This window comes from Schistocerca cancellata, chromosome 1 (assembly GCF_023864275.1).
Source record: "Schistocerca cancellata isolate TAMUIC-IGC-003103 chromosome 1, iqSchCanc2.1, whole genome shotgun sequence".
NCBI lineage: Eukaryota > Metazoa > Arthropoda > Insecta > Orthoptera > Acrididae > Schistocerca > Schistocerca cancellata.
In genome coordinates, this window is record NC_064626.1 from 11,295,596 (window position 1) to 11,321,298 (window position 25,703).

General features: G+C 43.1%; 1 protein-coding gene across 1 annotated transcript in view; it reads right to left on the reverse strand.

The window, feature by feature from the left end:
- Positions 1–11,305: 11,305 nt before the first annotated feature.
- LOC126164122 (dynein axonemal light chain 1) overlaps positions 11,306–25,703 on the reverse strand; it is a 165,130-nt gene continuing 150,732 nt past the window's right edge. Inside the window, exons 4-5 of the mRNA XM_049920213.1 lie at positions 22,012–22,192; positions 11,306–11,703 (exon numbers count right to left, since the gene is read on the reverse strand). Coding sequence (XP_049776170.1) covers positions 11,561–11,703; positions 22,012–22,192 — 324 coding nt within the window. The 3' untranslated portion in view covers positions 11,306–11,560. The remainder of the gene's footprint in view (positions 11,704–22,011; positions 22,193–25,703) is intronic.

The following is a 25,703-nucleotide window of genomic DNA, read 5'->3' on the forward strand; positions in this document are numbered from 1 at the left end:
AATGTTTCTGGCTGCCTCTACTGCTGTCATCCCTCAAACAGAAGAATATATTAGAAATGTTCTGACTTCTCCACTTGGCACTATGACAAAATAACAATAGGTAAACTCAAATAGCAACAGTGAACTACAAATGAACAATGAAAATCAATAAACAAACCCATGGCAACTGGAACACCAATACGCAAATTATAAGCACAAGAGACTTATACACCAACCTAATATTTCCGTTACATGTGTGCCTGGACCTGTAATTCGTTAACACTTGCTGCGTGTTGACATGCGCACACTATTTCTTCACTGTGTGCATCAATCACCCTGACCATGTAATTCATCAGTAACAATATTAGGAATTCTGGTGCTATATGTTGATCGGTTCGGTCTTTCAATGCATCATACAGCTGCTGTCATCCATTGCTAAGGCAACCAGCTGTAGTAGCACATGCAACTAATCAGTCAAGAGTGCAACTGTGTAACTCATATCTCTGAGCTAACATTACTTCAGTGTCAAAAGTCATGTACTTTTTCACTTTTCAAAATTCTAGATCACTTGAAGTGCATTATTAGCCCTTCAGAATTGATTGTGGATGTTACTACTGCCTTCAGCACCCAAAGGTACTTCACCAAAAATCACTGGTCAAATCACTGGTCCCGAAGGGAGTTCATTTCCCTTTTTCTAAACTTCACTCAATGATTCAGTTTCTGTATGTTCTGGCTAAGATTTAACATGATGAGCATCTTGCATTAACACTCTTGCAACAAATTACTTTTCATCACAGGTTTTAAATTTCCATTAGTAACTTCTTCTGTTCCATTTTTATTTGTTCTTCATAATAGATATGCATGATCAATGCAATAACAGAGACTCTGATTGCTCATATGTATGAGTGTGACTTAACTCTTTGAAGGCAACCAAGCAGCAACTGATACAAGAATTAAGATCATACAAAGCTTTTTTCCCCAGTTTCTTGGGGATAAACAGAATATGCTCTGAAGCACATGAAAGGTAGAAAGGTGTTGTAGTAGATAAGCTGACAGCAGATCTAATTACAGTAGCAGGAATTTTAGTGACACAATGGTTTCATCGGATGCTGGGGATGATGTGGAAAGAAAGTGCCGGATAATTGGAAAAGGGAATTATACCATTGTTTAAGAAAGTAAAGGGAGTGCGACAGCTTCTGAGGAAGAACAAGGCTATTACTTTGGCTTAAGATAATGGAAAATATTGTAGACAAGAGACTGAGGAAAATTCCAGAACATCAAGTTGAGGAATGATACAATGGATTCAGAAGTAACAGAGGAATGATAGACCTCATTTTCCTCTGTCAGTCGATGGAGAACAAATGGGGAGAAGATGGAAAGGACATGACAGTAGCACTCCTGGATTTTGAAAAGCATATGACAGTGTACTATGGGGTTAAATATGGGAATGCTTGAGAAAACAATGTTGCAGACTCATTAATTAAAAATCAGACACTGTATGAAGGTTGTGAAAGCAGTTGACAAGCAGGAGGTGAGAGATCAGAATGGTTTAAGACAAAGAGAGGTGTTCAGCAAGGCAGTTCACTTTTCCCCTTACCCTTCATTACAATTAAGGACACAATCATGAAAGATAACAAGGAAGGAGAAAATGAAGATCTCAATGTTTTTGCTTTTGCTATTTGGGAAGAGATGAATATGAAGTTTCAGATGACACTAGATTACTGTGATAAAAAATTTAAGGGATTCTAGTTGACTGTGAGTAACAGCAAGACAGGGACAACGTAAATGAGTAGGATACCCACACCTTGTAACATCATGCTGGAGGGAGAGAAGGTTGAATGTCAAAAAGTTTGTTATCTGGGTAGTTTCATAACAAGTGAGGGAAGTGCCAAACCAGGAGTTTTAAACAGAGTATCAAAAGGATCCAGCATCTTCCACCAAGTACAACACCTAACCTGGGACAAAGGGTCCCTTTAAGACCTAAACAGACCTTGTATAAAACCTATCTCCTGCCAATTATGACATATACCTGTGTCATAAATAAGGAAGTGAAATGTGTGAAATGAAATTCCTTGGGGCAGCTCTATAAAAAAAACAAAAAACCCTACGTGAGACAGTCAGGAATGAATATGTAATGAGAGATCTGTTGGTGACCTTGACCATGGAGGAATGAATGAGTGCTGGTGAGATTGAAGTAAAGTACTCATGTAAAGTGAGTGCACCTGACTTGAATTCCATATCAGTATTTGGAGATGGAGCTCCCAGGAATAAAACCAACTAGGCAGCCTAGAAAGAGATGGGTGGACAGGTTAATGAAATTCTCAAGAGGAGAGGAGTAATATGGGATGCAATAAGACAGGGACAACGTAAATGAGTAGGATACCCACACCTTGTAACATCATGCTGGAGGGAGGGAAGGTTGAATGTCACTGGGTAGTGCCATAACAAGTGAGGCAAATGCCAAACCAGGAGTGAAAAGATATACCAGTAAACAAGTCAATAGAGGCATATCATTCCCGAAGTTGATACCTGGCTTGCTGGAAGGGAATCCTGGTGATCATGAACAGATTTGTCAAATTGCTGAAACTCTTTGAAAATGGAAGACTCTTACTAAGGGTAGTTGCTACTCACCAAAGAGCGGAGATGCTGAGTTGCAGATAGCCACAATAGAAAGACTGTCAGAAAGTGAACTTTTGGCCAACAAGACCTTCATCAAAAATACACAAAAAAAAAAAACACACACACACACACACACACACACACACACACACACACACACACACAAGCGTGCACGCGCAAATGCAGTCTCCGGCAGCTGAAGCCAGACTGTGAGCAGAGACAGCGGGGACGATGTGAAGAGATGTAAGGCAACCATGTGCAGTCAGGAGGTTAGGAGGAGGGCTGAGGAAGGGGGGGGGGGTTGTAGAAAAGGAGAGAAGTAGAAAGACTGGGTGTGTTGGTGGAATAGAGGGCTGTGTAGTGCTGGAATGGGAACAGGGAAGGGGCTAGATGAGTAAAGACAATGACTGATGGAGGATGAGGCCAGGAGGGTTATGGGAATGGAGGATATACTGTAGGGAGATATCCCACCTGAGAAATTCAGAGAAGCTGGTATTAGTGGAAAGCATCCATACAACACAGACTGTGAACAGTAATTTAAATGAAGAACATCATGTCGAGTGGTGTGCTCAACAACAGGGGGCGACAGTTTGTCGGTGGCCATTCGTGCGGACAGACAGCTTGTTAGTTGTCGTGCAGACATAGAATGCAGCGCAATGGTTGCAGCTGAACATGTAGATCACATTTCAGGTTTCACAGGTTGCCCTCCTGTTGATGGAAAATGTGATGTTTGTCACTGGACTGGAGAAGGTGGTGATGGGAGGATGTATGGCACAGGTCTCGCATCTAGGTCTATTAAAGAGATATGAGCCATGAGGCAAGGGTTTGGGAGCAGGAGTTGTGTAGGGATGGACAAGGAATTGTGTAGGTTCGGTGGGTGGCAGAATACCATTGCAGGAGAGATGTGAAGTCTAGTAGTAGGACATTTCTCATTTCAGGGCGTGATGAGAGCTAGTCGAAAACCCCAACTGAGAATGTAATTCAGCTGCTCCAGTCCTGAGTCATGAGGGGAATGCTCCTCTGTGGCCAGAAGGTGGTGCTTTGGAAGGTGGTGGGTAACTGGAAAGATAAGGCACAGGAGATCAGTTTTTGTATAAGGTTGGGAGGGTAATTATAGACTGCGAAGGCCTCAGTGAGACTCCCAGTATATTTCGAGAGGGACTGCTCATCACTACAGATGTGACAGCCACGGGTGGCTGGTGGCTGGGCTGTATCGAAGGGACTTCTTAGCGTGGAATGGGCGACAGCTGTTGAAGTGGAGGTATTGCTGACGGTTAGTAGGTTTGATACAGACAGAGGTACCGATGTAGCCATCTTCGAGGTGGAGGTCGACATCGAGGAATGTGGCTTGTCGGGTCGAGTAAGGCCAGGTGAAGCAAATGAGCTAGAAGGTGTTGAGGTTCTGGAGGAATGTGGGTAAGGTGTCCTCACCCTCGATCCAGATCACGAAGGTGTCGTCAGTGAATCTGGAGCAGGCAAGGGGCTCGGGATTCTGGATGCTTAGAAAGGATTCCTCTAGATGGCCCACGAGTAGGGTTAGCGTAGGATGACACCGTGCGGGTGCCCGTAGCTGTATCCTGGATTTGTTTATAGGTAATAACTTCAAAGTAGAAGTAATTGTGGGTGAGGATACAGTCGGTCCTGCCGACTAGGAAGGAGGTCGTAGGTTTGGAATCTGTCGGGCGTCGGGAAACGTAGTGTTCGACAGCATTAGGCCTTGGACATTAGGGGTGCTAGTGTCAAGGGAGGTAGCATCAATAGTGACGAGCAGGGCACTGAGTGGTAAGGGGACAGGAACTGTGGAGTGTCAGTGGAGAGCAAGCGCTGCACTTCAGCTCAGCTCTGTATTTATACTCAGCCACTGACTACTTCTTCGACTCGTGCACTCTAGCAGGCAGTGCCCTGTGAGGAGCTGGCAATGATTTGTTCTTGTGAAACATTCCAATATGGACTAGCCTGCCTGAAAGAATAGTGCCCATTAGGTCACCATATAGATGCTTTGCAGGGTCATCTGAACCCTGCATAGCTAAGGTGTATCATTTTAACAGTGACACTGACGGGTCAATCTCTTTTGTCCTACCAGCTTAACACAACCTGATCTGCAGTTGAGTGACACTGCAAAGAATCTCATGTGTATCATCAGCGTGAACGCTCAAAGAGCAAAAGCTAGAATAAAACACAACAAAAGTACCAGTTTTTGAATACTATCACCGGATCCACCTCTACCTCCACAGTATACAAGACACGCGTAAGTGTTTCTGGTGAAGATGGATCGATGCTATTTACAATTATACTAAAAGCAGGCTGGCAGAGAGGGGGAGAGGGAAGGGGGGGGGGGAAGAAGGTGGTGGGTACTTTTAACCTCATACAAATTAGCCAGACAGAAGGCAAATTTTTCATCAAACACTGATGAATATTCCCCCTTTAGTTTGCATTATGAAGCAAGTATAGTGAGTAATGTATCTGGACTCCAGTTAGACTAACAAGGAATCACTGTCCCTTCTCCTTAGGAGACTTATATACTCATTAGTTATTATTGCTACCTTGTAAGTAGTTTCTGGTACTGTGTTGTGAACCTAAACATATTTAGTATAGCATCTAAACATAACATCCATACATCCGTAGGGACTATTTTCATTCTTTTTAAGTAATTCAGTCTGAGGTAAATTGTGCTGGTTAGTAATAAGAAGCATGGGTTCCTGTACTGAAACTGAGAAAAGTTTCAACATATTGAAATGAGTTTCAGTGTTGCTCCAATGAGTAGTCTGGGGAAGACATTGGAATGAATAGGGCACCTCTATATTGGCTTCTCCAATAAGTCTTTTGTTGTTGTTGTTATTGTTGTTGTTGTTGTGGTCGTGGTCTTCAGTCCAAAGACTGATTTGATGCAGCTCTCCATGCTACTCTATCATGTGCAAGCCTGTTCATCTCTGAGTAACTACTGCAACCTACATCCCTCTGAATCTGCCTACTGTGTTCATCTCTTCGTCTCCCTCTATGATTTTTACACCCAACGTTCCCTCCAGTACTAAACTGCTGATCTCCTTGATGCCTCAGAATGTGTCCTACCGGCTGATCCCTTCTCTTAGTCAGGTTGTGCTACAAATTTCTCGTCTCCCCAACTCTATTCAGTACCTCCTCATTAGTTATGTGATCTACCCATCTGATCTTCCAAGAGCTTCTATTCCCTTTTTGTCTAAACTGTTTATTGTCCATGTTTCACAGACATAATGGCTACCCTCCAAGTAAATACTTTCAGAAAAGACTTCCAGATACTTAACTCTATACTTGATGCTATCAAATTTCTCTTCTTCAGAAACGTTTTTCTTGCCATTGCCAATCTACCTTTTATATCCTCTCTACTTTGACCATCATCAGTTATTTTGTCACCCAAAATAACAGAACTCATGTACTACTTTAAAGTGTCTGTTTTCCTACTCTAATCCCCTCAGCATTGCCTGTTTCAATTAGACTACATTCCATTATCCTTGTTTTGCTTTTGTTGATGTTCATCTTATACCCTCCTTTCAAGGCACTGTCCATTACATTCAATTGCTCTTCCAATTGCTGCCTCTGACAGAATTACAATGTCATCAGCAAACCTCAAAATTTTTATTTCTTCTCCCTGAAATCTAATTTCTACTCCAAATTTTTCTTTTGTTTCCTTTACTGCTTGCACAATGTACAGATTGAATAACACTGGGGATAGGCTGCAATCCTGTCTCACTCCCTTTTCAATCACTGTTTCCCTTTCCTGACCCTCGAATCTGTAACTGCCATCTCGTTTCTGAACAAATTGCAAATAGTCTTTAATTCCCTGTATTTTACCCCTGTTGCCTTCAGAATGTGAAAGAGAGTATTCCAGTCAATATAGTAAAAAATGCTATAAACGCAGGTTTGTCTTTCCTTATCCTATCTCCTATGAGAAGTCGTAGGGAGAGTATTGCCTCACGTGTTTCTACATTCCTCCAGAATCCAAACAGATCCTCCCTGAGGTCAGCTTATCTCAGTTTCTCCATTCTTCTGTAAAGAATTCGTGTTAGTATTTTGCAGCTGTGACTTATTAAACTGATAGTTCAGTAATTTTCAAACCTGTCAGCACCTGATTTCTTTGAAATTGGGATTATTATATTCTGCATTAAGTGTGAGGGTATTTCGCCTGTCTCATAAATCTTGCTTACCAGATGGAAGAGTTTCGTAATGGCTGGCTCTCCAAAGGCTATAAGTATTTTTAACAGAATGTTGTCTACTCCTGGGGTCTTTCTGTGCTCTGTTAAATTCTTCATGCAGTATCATATTTCCCATCTCATCTTCATCTGTGACTTCTTCCTGTTCCACAATGTTGCCCTCAAGTACATTTCTCCTGTATAAACACTCTATATACTCCTTTCGACCTTTTGCTTTCCCTTCTTTGCTTAGGACTGGTTTTCCAACTGAGATCTCGATATTTATACAAGTGGTTCTCTTTTCTCTGAAGGTCTCTTTAAATTTTTCTGTAGGCTGCATCTACCTTACCTCTAGTGATATATGCTTCCACATCCTTACATTTGCCCTCTAGTCATTCCTTCTTAGCCCTTTTGCCCTTCCTGTCAATCTCCTTTTTTAGACGGTTGTATTCCCTTTCGCCTGCTTCATTTATTGCACTTCTATATTTTCTCCTTTCATTAATTAAATTCAATATCTATTCTGTTATCCTTGTCTTTTTACCTACTTGATCCTCCGCTGCCTTCACTATTCCATCTCTCAAAGCTACGCATTCTTCTTCTACTCTATTCCTTTCCCCTGTTCTTGTCAATTGTTCACTTATGCTCCCTCTGAAACTAATGATTGCACACGATATCACAATCGTCAGAGACTGAAGTTAAAGTGGTATGAACAACTTCTTCAGCTATGCTGCAACATGCACATACCAACATAAATTGGCAAGACGTGTATTCCTGTCCCATTTTGGTCATGTCAGACTTGCACCATTCTGGTCTAATCATCCACTAACATAGTTCTTGCACGTAGAGTGCATCTTCCAAGAAAAACAAAGCACACACCAACAATGATAACTACATAATTGTTGTTGCATAATCAGGAGCAGTGACAGAAGTAATTGAGAAGACATTCTACTGTGACATAGAGATTTGCTGTTTCAGGCATTGGCAGAGAATAATTATGCTGAAGTCAGTGTGATGTGTAATGGTCCCCTGAACATTACAAAAGGAGGGGCACGGTTCTTAATAGGGCGTATGACCACCACGGACAGCAGCACGTGCCCTGCAATGTGCTTCCATGCTGGCAGCGAGGCTGCTAAGGAGTCCTTTGGGTAGAACATTCCATCCCCCCATCAGCACAGTCAACAACTGGTGGATGGCCATTAGTGCATGTGGACATGCTGCACCACATGTCACCAATGCATCCCACACGTTTTCAGTGGGATTTCAGTGAGGGCAGCAGGCAGGTCAGTCCATTCCAGAATATCCCCTCATTCCAAGAGCTCCTCAAACTATGCTGTTCCTTGTGGTCACACAATGTCATCCATAAAAATGAAGTCAGGGCCAAATGCATATCAGAAAAAATGCACTTGGGAAGGTGTACACATGTGTGTTATGTTGACTGGTGAGTGTACAATGTTTGAATATTTGTAAACATCCGTGCAACATTATGCAACCTCACTCTATAACACATGGGCCACATAAAGGATCATGTTTGACAGTGATCCTGTGTGCTTTATGCATTACCACCTCTTGCTGTATGAGGGGATCTCCAGAATCACTATTTAGGCTGACCAGAATCACTATTTAGGCTGAATCAGCTCCCATCTGAGAAGAGCACACAACCCGACTCCTCACTGGTCGTGCTCCTATGCCCTTGGCACTGTCACAAACTGTGCTACTTATGTTCTGCTGTCAATGAAACCCGACATACGAGTCTTCAGGCAGAGAGACCACCCCGTGCTGTCACAGTGTCACTGCGGAGCACGAGATTGCACGCCTTGTGGTTCTGTTAAATGTTCTCGCAATTTTGCTCGTCGACTGACGTGGGCCCCTTCTGTCTGTTGCAAAGTGTAGCAGTCATCTGCCGATGTAGTTGACTGTGGTAGACTCTTCCCTCTCCTTCAGGCAGCAGTGCCTGTGGTTCGGAATGCTCTGTGAAACAATGCTGTGAGCAACATCAAACTGCTGGACTGTCCTGATCACACTTCATCCTCCTTCCAGTTTCCCGTGTGAAAATGTTTCCCGGTCATGCTACAATGAGGAGCACCACCACAGTGCACTGTAACTGCTCGCTGATTAACAGACACTGTCTTTTCTGATTCTTTTAAATTGCCTCGTGATGCAGGGCCAACAATATTTGACACTATAGTCATGCTGACATAGTGTTGTGTGACGTCTGGGTTTCTATGCACAACTGGAACACCTCTGCTCCACACTTTCATTCGTTTCTACTCAATATTTAATAGATCTTGCTTGGTCTATCTTGTCCTTAAGTTTTGCAGAGCAGTATAGATGCATGTATTGCAGGAATGACAGGCTGATAAAGTGTGAGACTATTAAATTTTAGATAGAGACACAAAAATTAAAAATACCTCTACACAACACAACAGGCAGTGAAGTAAATTTATTTAACTGAAAGCTGTGTAATTAGAAAGTGGCAAAATAATAGGTACTAAGTTACTGGAGGGAAGTTTGAATGTGCACAGGGATTCCCAAAGTTTGCCAAGGAGTTCTAGACAGTTTGTTAATCGTTTCAATTAGAAAATTGCACTAACATGTTATTTTGGTAAAGTATACATTTTTCAAACCTTAAAAATCAGGGCTAGTAAACTGTAACACTAGATTTTGGGAGAAACTACAGTTTAAGATTAGAACATACCAAAACATGAAAGTCTTGAATACAAAACAGCTTTTCAAATAATAAGTTTTCAGACAATGCAAAATTATTCAAGCATAGAGGGGAGTGAGGACTCTGAAATAAGTATCTCTGTCTTACTACAAACTGTTATTAGCAGTGCTGAATTTCGATGTGCCCTGTTTGCAGGTATTCTAAATTATGAACATATCTTTAAATAAAGAGCTTCCACATGAACCATTTATACTTTTGTCATCAGCAGACTCTGAATTATACTGTGAATAATAAAATATAGTGAATTACTGCACGACTAAAAACTTGGCAATTTTATGTAGCCAACACATGGTATATGCATTATAAATGAGTAGAATGGAAAAGAAAATATATTTAAGCAGTACAATTGGAGCAAGTAGCACTACCCTATGGTATGAGACTAGATTCGTGATTCACTGTGACAGTTTGTGATAGCTGACAGGAAGTTATTTAAACTGAAGTTACATCGGGAGTTTCACAGCAAAATGTTACAGGATCTTCTCGATCTAGGAACAGTCGGAGAGGCTCTCTTAGATTGTTTGCAGATGATGCTGTCATTTGGCACCTTTGTCTTCGAGAAATGAAAATCAGCTACAAAATGATTTTGATAAGGTATCTGCATGGTACAAAATGTGGCAAATGTCTTTGGACAATAAAACTGCAAGATCCCCAACATGAGTACTAAAATGTTCCTTTAAGTTTTACTTGCACAATAAACCACAATTACAAACAAGTTAATTGGGTACTGTCACATAGAAAATATTGGGTGAAGGTAAACCAAAGGCTGCATTTCATTTGTAGATCTACTAAAAGAGTACACTTGTCTGTCTTCTTCTAGGGCACAGCTGCATTGTATGGGATCCATACCAGATAGGACTGATGGATACATCAAAAAAGTTGAAAGGAGGACAGCTCATTTACTTTGCAAAAGAGTGTCAATAATTTGATGAATGGGGTGGCAATGATTTTAAAAATGGGGTGGCAATGATTTTAAAAAAGGCATATTACATTGTGGCAAGATTTTTCGAAATTACAATCACCAAGCTTTTGTTTTAGTGTGGCAGAAAATGTTAACAAACTGTTTCTGTAATTGAGACTGTGTCTTGTTAAGGAAGAGACAGTTTTGTTACACATATGGATTTGCAACACTTTTTGAAGAAAATATCATCTGTCTGGACAACTCAAAACAATATAAATAAATATTTCATTTTGAATTTGTGCATGCTTTTACTGTAGCTCCCACTTTGTCAAAATATCGTGTAATATGCAAAGAATGCCAGTACATGTAAGATTATCCTGTGCCCCCACCCTCCCACTTTACCTCAGATCTGAGTTGCCTTCCTCACCTTTGTGCCCTTCCCTAACTTCTCCATCTCTGATACCTGAGGAAGAAACTATTAGTTTCAAAAACTAGGAAATGAATCACTTTTACTTTTACACATGTGTCTATTGACAGTACCACAGTGTTCAGCTCAAAGGTAAATATTGGCCAGCTATTCTGTCTCTCAGTTTATCAATTTTCTTGACTGAATTTTCTTCTGATATATTGAGCCAAATTAAATTTGCTCAATACAGTGGTCGAGAGGAGGGAAGTTACAAAACCTGCTTTAAAGTTGTCTACTCCTATCAGATATCTATATTTTCATGGAAAGTAGAAGAAGACAAAATCGACTTGTTTAACTAATACATTAAAATTACCAGAGGATGCTATAGTGTCCAATCTGGAATTAGTTTCTGACACATTAACAAGACATTTCAAAAGTTAGATGTACAAAGAATTTTATAATTTTCATTTTAGTAACCAATACATTGCTTTTTGCATAAATCACTACTGCTTGTCTGTCCTATGAGTATTTTCCCAGACATCCCACTGTATGGGGCTGTTGTTCAATACAAGTATTTTTAAGTGTGTGCAATTCCTTTCACTCCTTAATTACTTAGTTTTCTTTTAATGGCAGAGCTTGAAAACAAAATTATACTCTGCGTTTTGAGGCTGCTATATTTCATGTGGACGTTGTTGGAAGAATAACAATACTGACACTGGTAGAGCAAAGGCTTTATTTGGTTTTGCAGTGCAAGGGGTTTCCCTCCACTATTCAGCTGATGCATCAGCTGCAGGTGCAGCCCCAGCCACCCTAATAACGGGCTCCCCGTCCAGCTTCTTAAGATTAGGTAATCTTCGTGTTGCCTCAGCTCTCCACTGAGCCTCTTCTAATGCATCATACAGTGGATTCCCTGAAGAAGAAAAGTTCAATATGCACATACAAAAGTTACTGACAAAGTTAAGGTGATGAAAACCATATTCAACTAAAAAAAAGCAAAGTCTGTTACCTCTGTAAGTTATAAATACAAATACTTTATGTATCTTCATGCACAATTAAAATCACCAAAAGAAAAAAATGTAAAAAAGTATAAAGATAAATGCACTAAACTTAGGCAAATGACATAGGCAATTAATAAACAGGTAAATGACAATAAGTACAAGGCAGTAATAACATAGCTACATGATGTGACATATATGGCTGTAAAATAAAGTCTGTTGTTTATTTATTGTTCACTCTCATAAGAAATGTCTGTCATTTGCCACAGACTTGAGGAACTCTTGAAAAGTGCAAACTCCTTTATTTTTCATCCATTTTACAATACTAGTTTTAAATTTATTTACCTGTGTTTTATAGGCATTTTCAGCTAATTTGTTGAAGTAGATAAGACCAAGATATTTTTAGCTGCTATGGATCTATGCCAGCCTGGCATATGACACATTTATTGCATGTCCACTTCTTGTGCCATGGTCATAAACAGCCCTACTTGCATCAAACTTATGTAGGTTTTTTTTAAACAAATAAAAAGCAGTTGTAAATTCACAAGCTATGTACTATCATTGTGTCCAGTTGTTTGAAATAGTTTCTTCATGATTCTTAGAGACGGACTCTAAGCATTCAGAGTTATCCCACTGGATAATTCCAAAACTCAGCTGGGAGTGGAAGAAAGCAAAATATGCACATATACAAGTTCATTACTGCCAATGCTCCTAAGCTTGCATAGCAGTTAGATGACTCATTTTAGTGACCCACACAATTTCCCTGTTTTTATATCACAGCTGACTTTTTAGTCTCTGTGAAATCGTAATACTTTGACTGCTTTATTATCATGACTTGGAGCATTTAGACTGAATGAAACATATTTTTCTACAGTACATTTGTCTCAAACCACATAATACATTTTTCCATCACTACCACCACGTTGCATTGCACATTTGAAGGTTGATGCCTCACATGATGAGTGTTGTCATCTTGTAATGATTCACGTTGAATGTTCTTACGTTTCATTTTGTTAATTAGAAGCATTGATTTTTCATGCTAACATCTCTGCAGTCTCTAGTTATTTATTTCTAAGAACTTATTACTTCAATTTCTTGATTAGTTACTTTGAGGGAGAAGTTCAGCGCCACATAGCCCCCCATCCCTTCCCCCACAGTACGGAGAACTCTTGAGAGGCGGGTGGGGAGGGGGGGGGGGTGTGACTATGGCATCGGCAGGAGTGGGCCACGGCAGCCGGACCACGGTCAGCTTGACAGTGTCGCGTCAGGGAGCTGTGTGGGCAGGTGTCGTGAAGGAAGATACAGCCACCGAACCTGGAAGTCACTGAAACAAGCCGGGCGTCATGCTGGTCGTGTGGCGACAGGTAGGCTGGTGGTTTGCAGGTGGAACGGAGCGACGGCGCCGATGTCTCCGGTGGGCATGGCGAATACACGAAGTATGTCCAGGTCGACGTCGGGTGGGAGGGAAACACATTTCACCAGGTGGCAGGGAATGGCGGAGGTTGTGTCATGAGCACTGGATGAAGAGAAACACACGACGAACAGTGTATAATCGCGCAGTATTATTGAGATGTCGTGGATTATGTCTGGGGGCACAGGCACAAACACCTCGAGCAAGGGCACGTTCAAGATGGGGGGGGGGGGGGGGGGGGCGTGAGAAACCTCGCCAGAGCGAGGCAGGCGAAAGTGGAGAGGTCGAAGGAACCGGCGAAGGGCCCGGCGGTGAGGGCGTGATAGTAGGTAAGCTCGACGTGGGGAGCATGTGGTCACTCGATGGAGTGTGAGAGACCGGAGTAGAGAGCGAGGTCAGAGGAGAGCTCGAAGACTGGAGCTGGAAGTCACTCGACCGAGTGTGTAAGTCCGATGTGGAGGGAGTGGTCGGAGCGTCGTGAGCCACAACAGTGAGTGGCGTGGTCGTGACCTGAAGGGGGGTAGAAGAAGGCTCAACATGAGCAGGCTTAAGTCTGTTGACAGAGACTGTAACAGCTGAATCTTTCATCTGGATGTCATAGGTGTTGGCTGAGCGCCGGAGAACTCGGTACTGGCCGGTATATGGAGGTTGGAGGGAAGCACGGACAGTGTCATCTCTGAGCATGACATACTCGCAATTGTCCAGAGATTTTGGGACGTGAACCATAGGGCAGGAATTGCTGGCAGGAGGAGGGATGTGGAGGTTGATGAAGTGGCGTCTGACGCAGTCCACAAAGGAAGGTAAGTCAGACTGAGGGAGAGAAGCGGAAGCTCACAAGTTCGCCAGTGAGAACAATGTTCTGGCTGTATACGAACTCGGCTATTGTGCCTTTGAGGTCTTCCTTATAGATTGCACAAATGCCGAGTAGCACAGGGGGAAGGGCCTCCGTCCATAGAGAGTCGTGGCATCGAAAAGCTGCCTTGAAAGTGTGGTGCCAGCGCTCGACTAGCTCGTTACTTTGCGGGTGATATGGTGTGGTATGGATGCGCTGGATGCCGCAAATGTTACAAATCTCGTTGAACAGGGCCGACTCAAATTGTCTGCCCTGGTCAGTCATGATGATAGCTGGGCTTTGGAAACACGATACCCATGACTCGACGAAAGCTCGAGCAACAGTTTCTGCCGTAATATTGTGGAGGGGGACAGCCTCGACCCAGCGAGTTGTTCGGTCAATAGACGAAAGCCATTATGGGGGGAGAGGGCCAACAATGTCAATATGAATTTGCTGGAAGCGCCCAGGAGGGATTGAAAGGCGCCGGGGGGGGGGGGGGGGGTGAAGTGTGCTTGTGTACTTTGCAGCATTGGCACGCGACGCAGGAGCATGCCCATTGCTGGCAGCCCTTGTTGACATTTCTCCACACAAAGCACTCTGCTACGAGGTGGGCGGACGCACGAACACCGGGGTGGGCTAAATTATGCAATGTGTTGAAGACAGCTCGACGGAGCATGGTTGGGATGAGGGGGCATAATGTGCCCGTACTGTCGTCGCACCAGATCTCACCAGAAATGCCAGGGAAGGTGGTGTGGACGAAGTGTAGTGAAGAGGCAGAGTCTGAAATCAGGTTTTGTGTTTCCTCGTCGGCGGGTTGGAGGTTAAGCAGTTCAGAGAGGTCTAACAGCGAATAGACGGCAGTTGACTCATGAAAGGAAATGAGCAACTATATTGTCAGCATCCTTTATGTGTCTGACATCAGTGGTGAGATATGAAGTCCATGTATCTGAATCGGCGAGGAAGCGGGTCAGCTGGCGGGTTTGTAATGGCCACAGCCAGGGGTTTATGGTCCGTTAAAACATAGAAAGGGCATCCCTCGACATCAGTCTTAAAATGCTTGATCGCTCCATAGACCGCGAGCAACTCCTGTCAAACGGGGAATATTTCCGTTATGCATTGGTGAGCTTGCACGAGAAGAACTGCAGAGGCGAAGTGTGGCCGTCAATTGTCTGGCTAAGGACAGCGCCGATGGCAGTATCGCTCACATCTGTGGTGATGAAAATTTGTGCATTGGGATGAGGATGCGCGATGGTGCAGGCAACGGCAAGAAGATTTTTGAGGGCAGTGAAAGAGTCAGTCATAGCAGTGGTCCATGGAACGGGCCAAGATCCAGAAGTGTCGGTGCCTGCTAAGGCGTCCGTCAGTGGAGCCTGAATCTCCGCAGCCCAAGGTAGATGTTGGCGATAATAATTAACCGACCCCAGAAAGTGCCGGAGCTCTTTGAATGATGAAGGTCTGGGTAGATTTAGTATTGTTTGTACTTTCTCAGGGGGCGGTGAAATGCCGTCGGCAGAGACCCGAAAACCAAGAAAAGTGACAGTGGGTTGATGTAGCTGTAATTTGTCCTGGTTGGTCTCGATGCCTGCTGCTGCAAGAGTATTCATAACAGTTTGCACATGTTGAATGTTGTCCTCGACGGAGGAGCTGAACACAAGGATATCATCGAGATATGCCAAGCAGAATTTTAGATCGAATAGCACTTTGTCGATGAAACGTTGTCAGGTCTGGGTTGCGTTTTTCAGACTGAAGGGCATGAATCGAAACTGAAATAACCCGATTAGGGTGGTGCTTGCCGTCTTCTCGATGTCTTCAGGTGCCATGGGGATCTGGTGGTAGACCCATTTGCAATCAATGACAGAGAACGTGGTCACACCTGCGAGGGAACTGGTAAAGTCAGCAATGTTGGGTATGGGGTACGTGTCCATAATTGTTCATGCATTTAGTTGACAGTAGTCTTCGCACATGCAGCAGGACCCGTCTTTCTTGGGTGTCATATGTATGGGCATAGACCAGCTACTGGCAGAGTGTTCAATGACTCCGGAGCTTAGTAGTTCAGAAATCTGATTTTTAAGGTCGGAGAGGCGCTCGGGACAAAGTCGACGTGGTTTACTGGAGAGTTGGGGGAACTGGCATGAGGCGAAGCTTGTGAACTGTGCCGTTGGTGATGACGGAAATGTTGCCGGCGGCACAGGAGGCAGTTTGTTTACAATGTGTTGCGGGCGTGGCAGGCGAGGTGTGGTCGTGGTGTTCAGAGCCACTTGTCTGAGCCACTTGTCTGATCCGACGGGAGCTGAGGCAGCAGAGTGCCCCAGGAGTCGATGCGACAAGATGGCCGCCGGCCCGAAGCAGTGGCACCGTGGGCGGGTGAGCTCGGTAGAGCTCGTGAGCCATTAGTGAGTCCATTGTCCGAGGGCGCGGCCTGTGGCAGCACGGTCGTGGGTGAAACACTTGGCGCGAGTGCACTGTTTGTGTTGTCAGTGGCAGTCACACGGTGGTGCGCAGGAGCTGAAGTTGCATAGTTTGAGATGCTGTCCACGAGGGGTGGGGTAGGAGCCATCAGTTCGGGAACACGTGACGTTCGTCGCGCATGCGCACTTGTGTCCGGCCGAGTGTCAAACGCTGCCGTGTTAGGAGGGTGAGGCCCTGCAGAGCTGTCTGTACATGTTATGGAGGTCTTGATAACACAGTTGCGAGGGGTAGCGGGAGGTAAACACACGGAGGCTCGATTGCCGGGACTGCAAGCACGTTCGACACACTTACTGACCTTGTTTTGTCCTTGCTGTAGTGTCTGTAATTCCTTTGCTGCATCGGAGAGCTGGGGCTGAGTTTCGTGGAGCCGGAGGGAGAGCTCGAAGTTTTCCTTGCATAGGAGAGCGACGTTTTCCAGCTCGACAAGCCACTTGTGCATTGTTTCTTGTAACATCGTCGACAGAGACGAGCATGTACGGATGAGATGAGCCCGGACCGATGTGTCACAGGGCGGTTTGCTCGACGGAGCACAGGAGAAGTGAGTCATTGACAGGTGATGAAACACAGTGTTTTGCACTAGGTCTGGTGAAAGTTTGTGGTGTCGCAAGAAGTCACTGCCTAGTATAGGTTCGTCAATTTCGCACACTAAAAGAGTCCACTCGAGTTTGCGGAGAGTGAGACGACGTGGAAAGTTGAACCTGAGCATTGTAGTTTAGTTGAATTCACGGCCTGCAGTGAAGTATGATGAGGGCAGATGTTTGACGATGCTAAGGACATAGGCAGCAGCGAAACATCGGCACCTTTGTCCAGTAGGAAAAGGTGCCCCAACGAAATGTCTTTAATGTAAAGTCGTCCGCATTTATCCAGTTGTTCCCGGACAGAATGGAGCACTGGGGGGTGCCTGTCATGTTGTGCACAGGAGGCAGCACCCGGACCTACCTGCAATTGGCATTTGGGAAGTAGCAGGGTGGCCTGCAGTTCCATGCCGCCTCACCAAACCGTGTGTGGAAGTAACAGTACGGTTCGTGCAGTTGCAATTTCCTGCGGAATATTCATTGCCAGAGGCAATGGCCGAGGTTTGGTGGCCACAGCAGGCCCGGTTGCAGGAGGGGCGTGACCGAGGGCAGAGCCAGTGATGTCCCAGTAGCTTGTTTACTGCTTCCCGGAGCGAGCGGAACGGTCAGCACAGAGCGGCCACGGCCGCAGGACGATTAGCCTGAACCTGAAACTTGTCAGGTATGCAATGGCTGGCGAAATAGAGCAGTGATGCATCGTGTAGCTTGTCAGCAGTTGTCATTCTTTTCTCGACAGTTTCAGGAGACCTCTATGCCAGGGCAAAGGGAATGTGAGGAGATAGTTTATCTGACCAGATGGCGAGGAGAGCTGCGTCAGAGAGTAGGTCAGCGCTGACCAGGGCACATAGCCGTCTCCAGAGCTGGGAAGGTTTGTCGTTGCCTAGTTGCTCGACGTGTAGCACTTGCTGTATTGCTGCCTCAGTTGAGCATGCAAGCCGTCGTAGAACTGTCTTTTTGGCTAGAGTGTACCGGGTAGACGAGTCCGGGGTGTCGACCAGGTCAGCAATCAAGTCCTCCTGGTCGTACAGGTGGGTGATGATGCACAGAAATCTGGTTGACTCATCGAGTTTGTAATGGTCGAACACTTCGTCCGCAATTTTGAACCAGGTTGTAGCTCTGTCAGGATTAAACGCCGGCAGCATCAATAAGCGTTGTAGAATGTTCGGAAGAACAGGTCGAGTTGAGTTCATCAGGACACTGCCTGAAACGAGCTATTGTTGCTGTAGTATTCCAGGAGAGTGCGCCTCCAGGGGATGTGGCAATGATGGCTGTTCGGGTGGCAGCGTGAAGATGACATGCTGTGGTTGAGTGTGACCCGTCGTGACGCGGAAGGCCGAAGCAAATGAGACACGGTAATGTGTCGAATGCGGTTGCGGAAGCTCAACACGTTGCGGGTGTGTTCTGATTGACGCATCGCAGAAGACCGACACGGATGAGGCACGTAGATGTGCCGAGAATGGTAGCGGAAGCTCGACTGGAGCCGGCGCGGGGGCGACAGGTGAGAGAAAGTTCAAAGTTTGAGAACGCATGTTAGTCTGCGGAAAGCTCGACGTATTATTAGAGCTGGGGCCACCTGTGTTGCAGGGAGGCTGCAGAGGGGCGGGCTGTCCAGAAGCACAGTGTGGGAAATGATGTCGAACGTGGGATGGAATGTGTGAATGTTCACTGTTCAGAGTCACTCCACTCAAAACGGTGTGCGGATAAGGTAAATGTCGTGGCACAAAACACTGAGGCGTAGCAGTGGGACGGAGGTGGAGGTCAGGCACAGATAACAAGTTATTGTTCCTGTTGCAGGCCGAGGTATCGAAGTAGGAAGGCATGTGATGATGCTGAACCAAGGCAGACATGGGCATGGTCAGATGCTGAGGTCGTTGAGCTGTGAACGAAGCAGTTCCGGCCACGTGGCAAGTATCCGCGTGGTACTGCACGGATTGCGACGTGGCAAATCATTGTCCTAGCGGTGGTAGGTCGTTGAACGAAGCATTTGCAGAAATTGACATTGGTCCCGCACTGCACGGAGATCTGTAAGAGGTAAGTGCACAGTCAATGAGGGAGGGCACATGTGGTGGGAACAAAGGCGTTTGATAGCTGGAGTCATGCACACTCCTAACCTCACTTGTTGTTGCAGACTCGAAAACATCTGGCGTAATCGTAGAGTGAGAGGCATCGTGTTGCAGTCCTGGCAGGTGTACATAGCCCGCAACACGATGCGTGTCAATCACAAAATCTGGCGTTAGGCGCTGGGACGAAGTCATTGTTCAAATGCTGTGTCGACGTAATACACGCGAAAATAACCAACATGGAGGTCGCGGACACAGTAAAATGGCGAAAACGGAAGACGTTACAACTTGAGGTCACCAGTGAGGGAGAAGTTCGGGTTAGTTACACCAAACAACCCCCATTTAGCAGTAGTTCATTTAAAACTTCCTGGCAGATTAAAACTGTGTGCCGGACCGAGACTCGAACTCGGGACCTTTGCCTTTCGTGGGCAAGTGCTCTACCATTTGAGCTACCCAAGCACGACTCACAGCCTGTCCTCACAGCTTTACGTCTGCCAGTATCTCGCCTTCTACCTTCCAAATTTTGCAGAAGCTTTCCTGCAAACCTTGCAGAACTAGCACTCCTGAAAGAAAGGATACTGGATGTTTCCAGAATGAGATTTTCACTCTGCAGCCAAGTGTGCACTGATATGAAACTTCCTGGCAGATTAAAACTGTGTACCGTACTGAGACTCGAACTCAAGACCTTTGCCTTTCGCGGGCAAGTGCTCTACCATCTGAGCTACCCAAGCACGACTCATGCCCCGTCCTCACAGCTTTACTTCTGCCAGTAGTTCATTTATTCACCACTCTACACAAGCAAGGCTCACAAAGAACTGAACATGGTGGAAGAGACCAAAGATAATCTTAGCTTAATTAAAAGATGGATGCATCGATGTTGGTGTCGATTTCATGAGCGCCACAACTTAATTTAGTATATGTACATAATTTTATAAATGACAACAATCCACTGATAATTACGACAAAGCACGTCCTTCTAGAACATTCCACATGCCTTCACAATGAATATAAAGTTTTTTATTAAATAGGACAGAATAATATATGTATAGACACACATACAAGGCCTTAGGAAGCACTGAATTGTCTGATAAGTATCTGAATACATATAAAAAAAACCTGGTATCAAACATTTCATATGAGTCCTTGGGGAGGCTGTACCGTTATAATCTCTATATAGCATTGCATCATGTCACACAACCTTGTGTAAATTGTGTATATAAATAATGAAAAGGAAGGGTGCAGGAACAGATCAATGAGTTATAACCTTTACATCTGGAAGAAAGTCTAACTTTTGATTATTTATTGTAACTGTGTTTTACTGTCCAAGTAAGACTGATGTAGGAAGATGTCTGCCAGTTTACTGTTATTTCTAGCACTAGTGTCTCTGTCTTACTAACATCCTTCACAGTATAGTCATCTGAGTGAGGTTACACAAAATTTGCATATAGAGTGTTAGTTGGAATTGGTGTCTGGTGTACATCACTATCTATTCCTGTTTTAATGACTTCCCATGAAACTTTGTATTTACCCTCTGAGCTGAGAATACATGGATCATTTCCTTTGCACTTTACTGCCTTGATTCCGGACTTGTAAACCTTTTTCACTTTCCACATTAGTATGCTTTGCCCTATCATAAGAACTACATGCTTCAAAATTTTCATTTAAGAGGTCTAATAATTTATTGGTCAATTCATTAGCATCTGCACTATCTATTATTTTATTTCATTTTATTGAATTCAGCTTACTTGTCAAAGGTTTAGCTTTGAGTTATTAATTAGTATTATAATTCTTCTATGTTCAGTGCTGTTATGAGTGCATCTCATCCACTGTCCCACATGATCATAAATACATACATAGTCTAACCATGTCAAATTCTGTTTTATTTAGTGGAAATTACATATTATATCATCTGGGCATATTGCCTGCCTTTTGAATTTATCTATTTACACAACAGAAGTTAAGAGGTTGTTGATATCATGAAATATTAAGATTTTTTAATGTTTTTGCTTGAGTAGCAAGAGAATCAGTTTATCCAGTCATCTCCATGATTCAGGGGGATACTGGTGCAACCATAATTTCATGTTTTGGCAATATTATGACTTTTTCAAGGGCCATATGTGTGTAAGTTACGAATTTGTGAAGGTGTGCATGTTTTGTTTCACCTACATGTGACGAAGAACCTAGTCTGATAGACAATAATACCTGGCAGCATTTCTTCAGTGTGCCTGTCAGCCATTCAGGGCCTCCTCTGTGTGATGAGTAGCAATCTGCCCTACCAAATTTTTGTTTTTTCATCCCAGATTTTCTATTGTTTAATTGAAAAATAATATATATTTGATTCTTTAAGTGTTCTGTGAGAAAAGATGCACAAGACTATAGCTGTGAATATTTGTAGTAAGTGTACTTCACCCTGTACATTCAAATATCTTCAAATACCATTTAAATATGAAAGTTTCATATCAGCGCACACTCCACTGCAGAGTGAAAATCTCATTCTGGAAACCATTTAAATATTTTTGAAAAGTAGTAATTTAAGAATATTTTTGGAATAGGCACAGAAATGAACAAAATTCAATGTAGGAGTCACCGTGATTGCAAGTAGCACTTCAATATGAATTCACAAGACTTCAAAACACATTGTGCACTATCAAAGAAAGAAACTAAATTAATCCTGCCACTCCTCTCCCAGCTATCCCTCTTTCTCGTTTGTACTTTTATGTTTGTCTGTTGACAGTTTTTAACATTTTGTCTCCTTAAGGAAAGTACAATCCACATGTTCTGTTTCCTTGTAATCTCCACATATACACACTTGCACGCTAAATCATCCACATGTAAAAAGACTCACAAATGCTGTCTGCATTCTGATAGTACTTTACCAACAAATAGTAGATCCTCCAAATGTGGAATCTCCTGTAGTCTGTTAAATTCACTCCAGTCTTTAACGACATTATTTGACATATACAGCACCCGCAGCTTCTTGAAAAAGGAAACACTTTTAATCTTTTCTATGAAATTGTATGATATCCATAGCTCTTCTAATGTGTCACCAATACCTTCCTGTAAAAGATATTCATAAGTCACCCAAATATTGATGAGAAATTTATTAGTAACTGAGTGGCATCTACTTGCCAGCTATCAAAAACTAAACAGCTATAATATGAATAATAAAATAACAAATTTAATAATACAGTTGAATCTTAAACTTCAGAAAATTTCTAACATTCTTGTATTACAATGGAAATGCACGAAAAGGATAGGGTATTGCAAGCATACTAGCAAGTTAGGAGAGCCAATCTAAACTTGGATTTATTACCACATTCGGGCACAGGGAACAACCAGGAATAATATACCATATTTTACTTCTACAGTGTTAACAAAATGTTGCAGGTGTGCAGTGAGCCGCAAATAATAGCTTAATTGAAAGGAAATAAATAAGGAAAAAACTACACTAGGAAGTCCACACATGCACTGTTAATGGTTTGGCAGCATATGAGCAAATATAATGGGTTTGACCCAAGGAGAAATAAAATCCTTTAAAATAATAAAAAGTATTCCTCTAATTATGCAATATCATACTGTACTGGGAAGTGATAATTAGCTTCTACTTTAAAAATATGATACTTGCCTTAAAATGAGATCAGAACTACCTAAAATCCTTTCCACATGACCTAGATCAAACATTTGTAATATACTTCTTGTATCCTCATTCTTATTGAGGTCTGTTCAGAAAATTCCGAAACTTTGTTCACAAAATTTTTCTACACTTACCTATTACCTATTGTGCATAGTCTCCTCTGAAATACCCTCCTCCACAATTGATGCACCTCTCTTAATGCCGTTTCCACTTCTGAAAGCAGTCTTGGTACACTTCTTCCTGAATTGCGTGAAGTGCTGTCAACGAATTTTCTTTTATCTCCTTTAGTGTTGCAAAACTTCATCCTTTCAATGGGGTTTTCAACTTTGGAAATAAAAAAAGGCCTACACAGACCAGGTTTGGAGAGTATGGAGGATGAGGCAGCAGAGTGGTTTCAGTTTCTGTGCAACAGTGATGCACCAAGAGAGATGAATGTGTGGGTGCATTATTGTGATGCAAGAGCCATAAATTGTCTAATGTCAGGCCATTTCCTTCTCACATTTTCTTGAATGCATTGCAACACATCCCAATAGACCATATATTAACAGTTTGTTCCTATGGCATGAATTCATGATCCTTCAAAGTCAAAGATAACCATTAGTATGGCTTTGACATTTTATGCAACCTGACTAGCTTTTTTTTTGTCTCGGAGAACCTTTCCTGTCCCATTGTCACGATGGAACCCTTGTCTCAATTTTACAACTGTAGACCCATGTCTCGTCACCAGTTATGATCCTTTCATTCCAAGAAGGTGTGTCAGGATTTCATGACATGATCCAACTGAAATTTTACATTCTTCTGCAGTCTCTCAGACAGTCAGTCTTCGATTGATAGGCACAATTTGGTGACATTTTTGCCACGAGCTTCATCAGTAGTTGTCAAATTGTGTCCTGAACAAAGGACAACTTTAACTTCCCTTCCGCCATTTTTAAACCATGTGAACTATTTGTAACACTGAGTACAGCCAAAGCACTCATCACCGTAGGCTTCCTGCATCATTTGGTTTGTGTCTGTACAAGTTTTCTTGAGTTTCACATAAAACACACCACTGGCGCAAAATTATGGATGTCCCGGAATTTTTTGAACAGATCCCTTATATAGAGTTTCACCATTCAAAAGCCTGCCTGAGTGATTCTGTGAGTACCACATCTATCAGCCCCACTAACAACATACGAGGGGCATTTGAAAAGTCCATGCAAAAATAAAAACTACTTACGTGTTTGGGGTAAACCTTTTTTATTTTTCAACATAGTCTCCTTTTAGACTTATACACTTCGTCCAACACCATTCTAACTAGTTGATCTCTTCCGAATAATAGGAATTGTCCAAGTCTGCAAAATAGCTATTAGTTGCTGCAATCACCTCCTTGTTTGAATAAAATCTTCATCCCGCCAGCCATTTCTTCAAATTGGGGAACAAATAGTAGTCCGAGGGAGCCGAGTCTGGAGAATAGGGGGGAGGTGAAATCAGTTGGAATCCTGTTTCCATTAATTTTGTGACCACAATGCTGAGGTGTGTGCTGCTGCATCATTGTGATGGGAAAGGACTTTTTTGCGGTCCAATTGCCAGTGTTTTTCTTGCAGCTCGATTTTCAAACAGTCCAATAATGATGAATAATATGCACCTGTAATAGTTTCATGCTTTTCCAGATAGTCGATTAGGATTATCCCTTGTGAATCCCAAAAGTCAGTCACCATAACCTTTCCAGCGTTTTTTGGTGCAGATTCTCCCTTGGTAAACCCTTGTTTAGATTGTTCTTTGGTCTCAGGAGTATAGTAATGTATCCATGTTTCATCCACAGTGACGAAACAATGCCTCAAGTCCTGTGGATTCTTCCTGAACAGCTGCAAACCATCCTTGCAACACTTCACACAATTCCGTTTTTGGTCAAGCATGAGCAATCACGGAACCCATCTTGCGGATAGCTTTCTCATGTCCAAATGTTTATGAAAATATTATGTACCCATTCATTCAAGATGCCCACAGCAGTAGCATTCTCATGCACCTTAACTCTTCTGTCATCCATCGCCATACCATGGATTTTATCAATGATTTCTGGAGTTACAACCTCCACAGGGCATCCAGAAAGTTCAGCATCATTTGTGCCCATATGGCCACTCCGAAAATTTTGAAACCACTTACAAACTGTTCTGATAGAAGGTGCAGAGTCACTGTAATGTTTATCAAGCTTTTCTTTAGTCTCCTGAGGCGCTTTGCCTTTCATAAAGTACTGTTTAATCACCGCACAAAACTCTTTTTCGTCCATCTTTTGACAATCACTCAACTTCCTTGATTCACACGAATGCCAAACAGAAAGAAATAGACCAATATGGCTGAAACTTGGTGTGCGTTCTTTCCAATGTTGCTACTAACTAAACATGACCTCTGTACATGCCAGTGATGCCATCTCTCGGACTTTGTGCGGACTTTTGAAACACCCCTCGTATGACAACATGTTAAACTTGAGGGCCTGGGTTCAAAGCCAGACTGTTGGTTGCTTTTCATAGGCAGTGCACTATCTGACTGACTACTTACTGGCCACCACAGCTCACAGCCTGCTGCAGTGAGTGAATACAATATGTCGTCATGGGAACAACATGACCTTCAGCAGTTTGTATTGGCATGGGCGTTATCTAGCTATCAATAAAAATTAGTCACCATTGGTATAACCTCTACATGAGCATCCTGTCGCTGAGTGTAGTGTGGAATATAACATCAGATGCTCAAGCATCATTGTCACCTTATAGGTCATCTGAATTCTTCCTCACATCAGTGGTTTCAAACTCTGGAGATGAGAACTGACTCTTCAACTGAGGTCTTATCATCTCCCTATGTCATCATTTATGCTAATCCATTTTTTGATGAGTTCTCTTAAACAGGCTTTTTCATTCCCATTTCCTAATTACATTCTGCATTTATATTTATGTTTGTCAC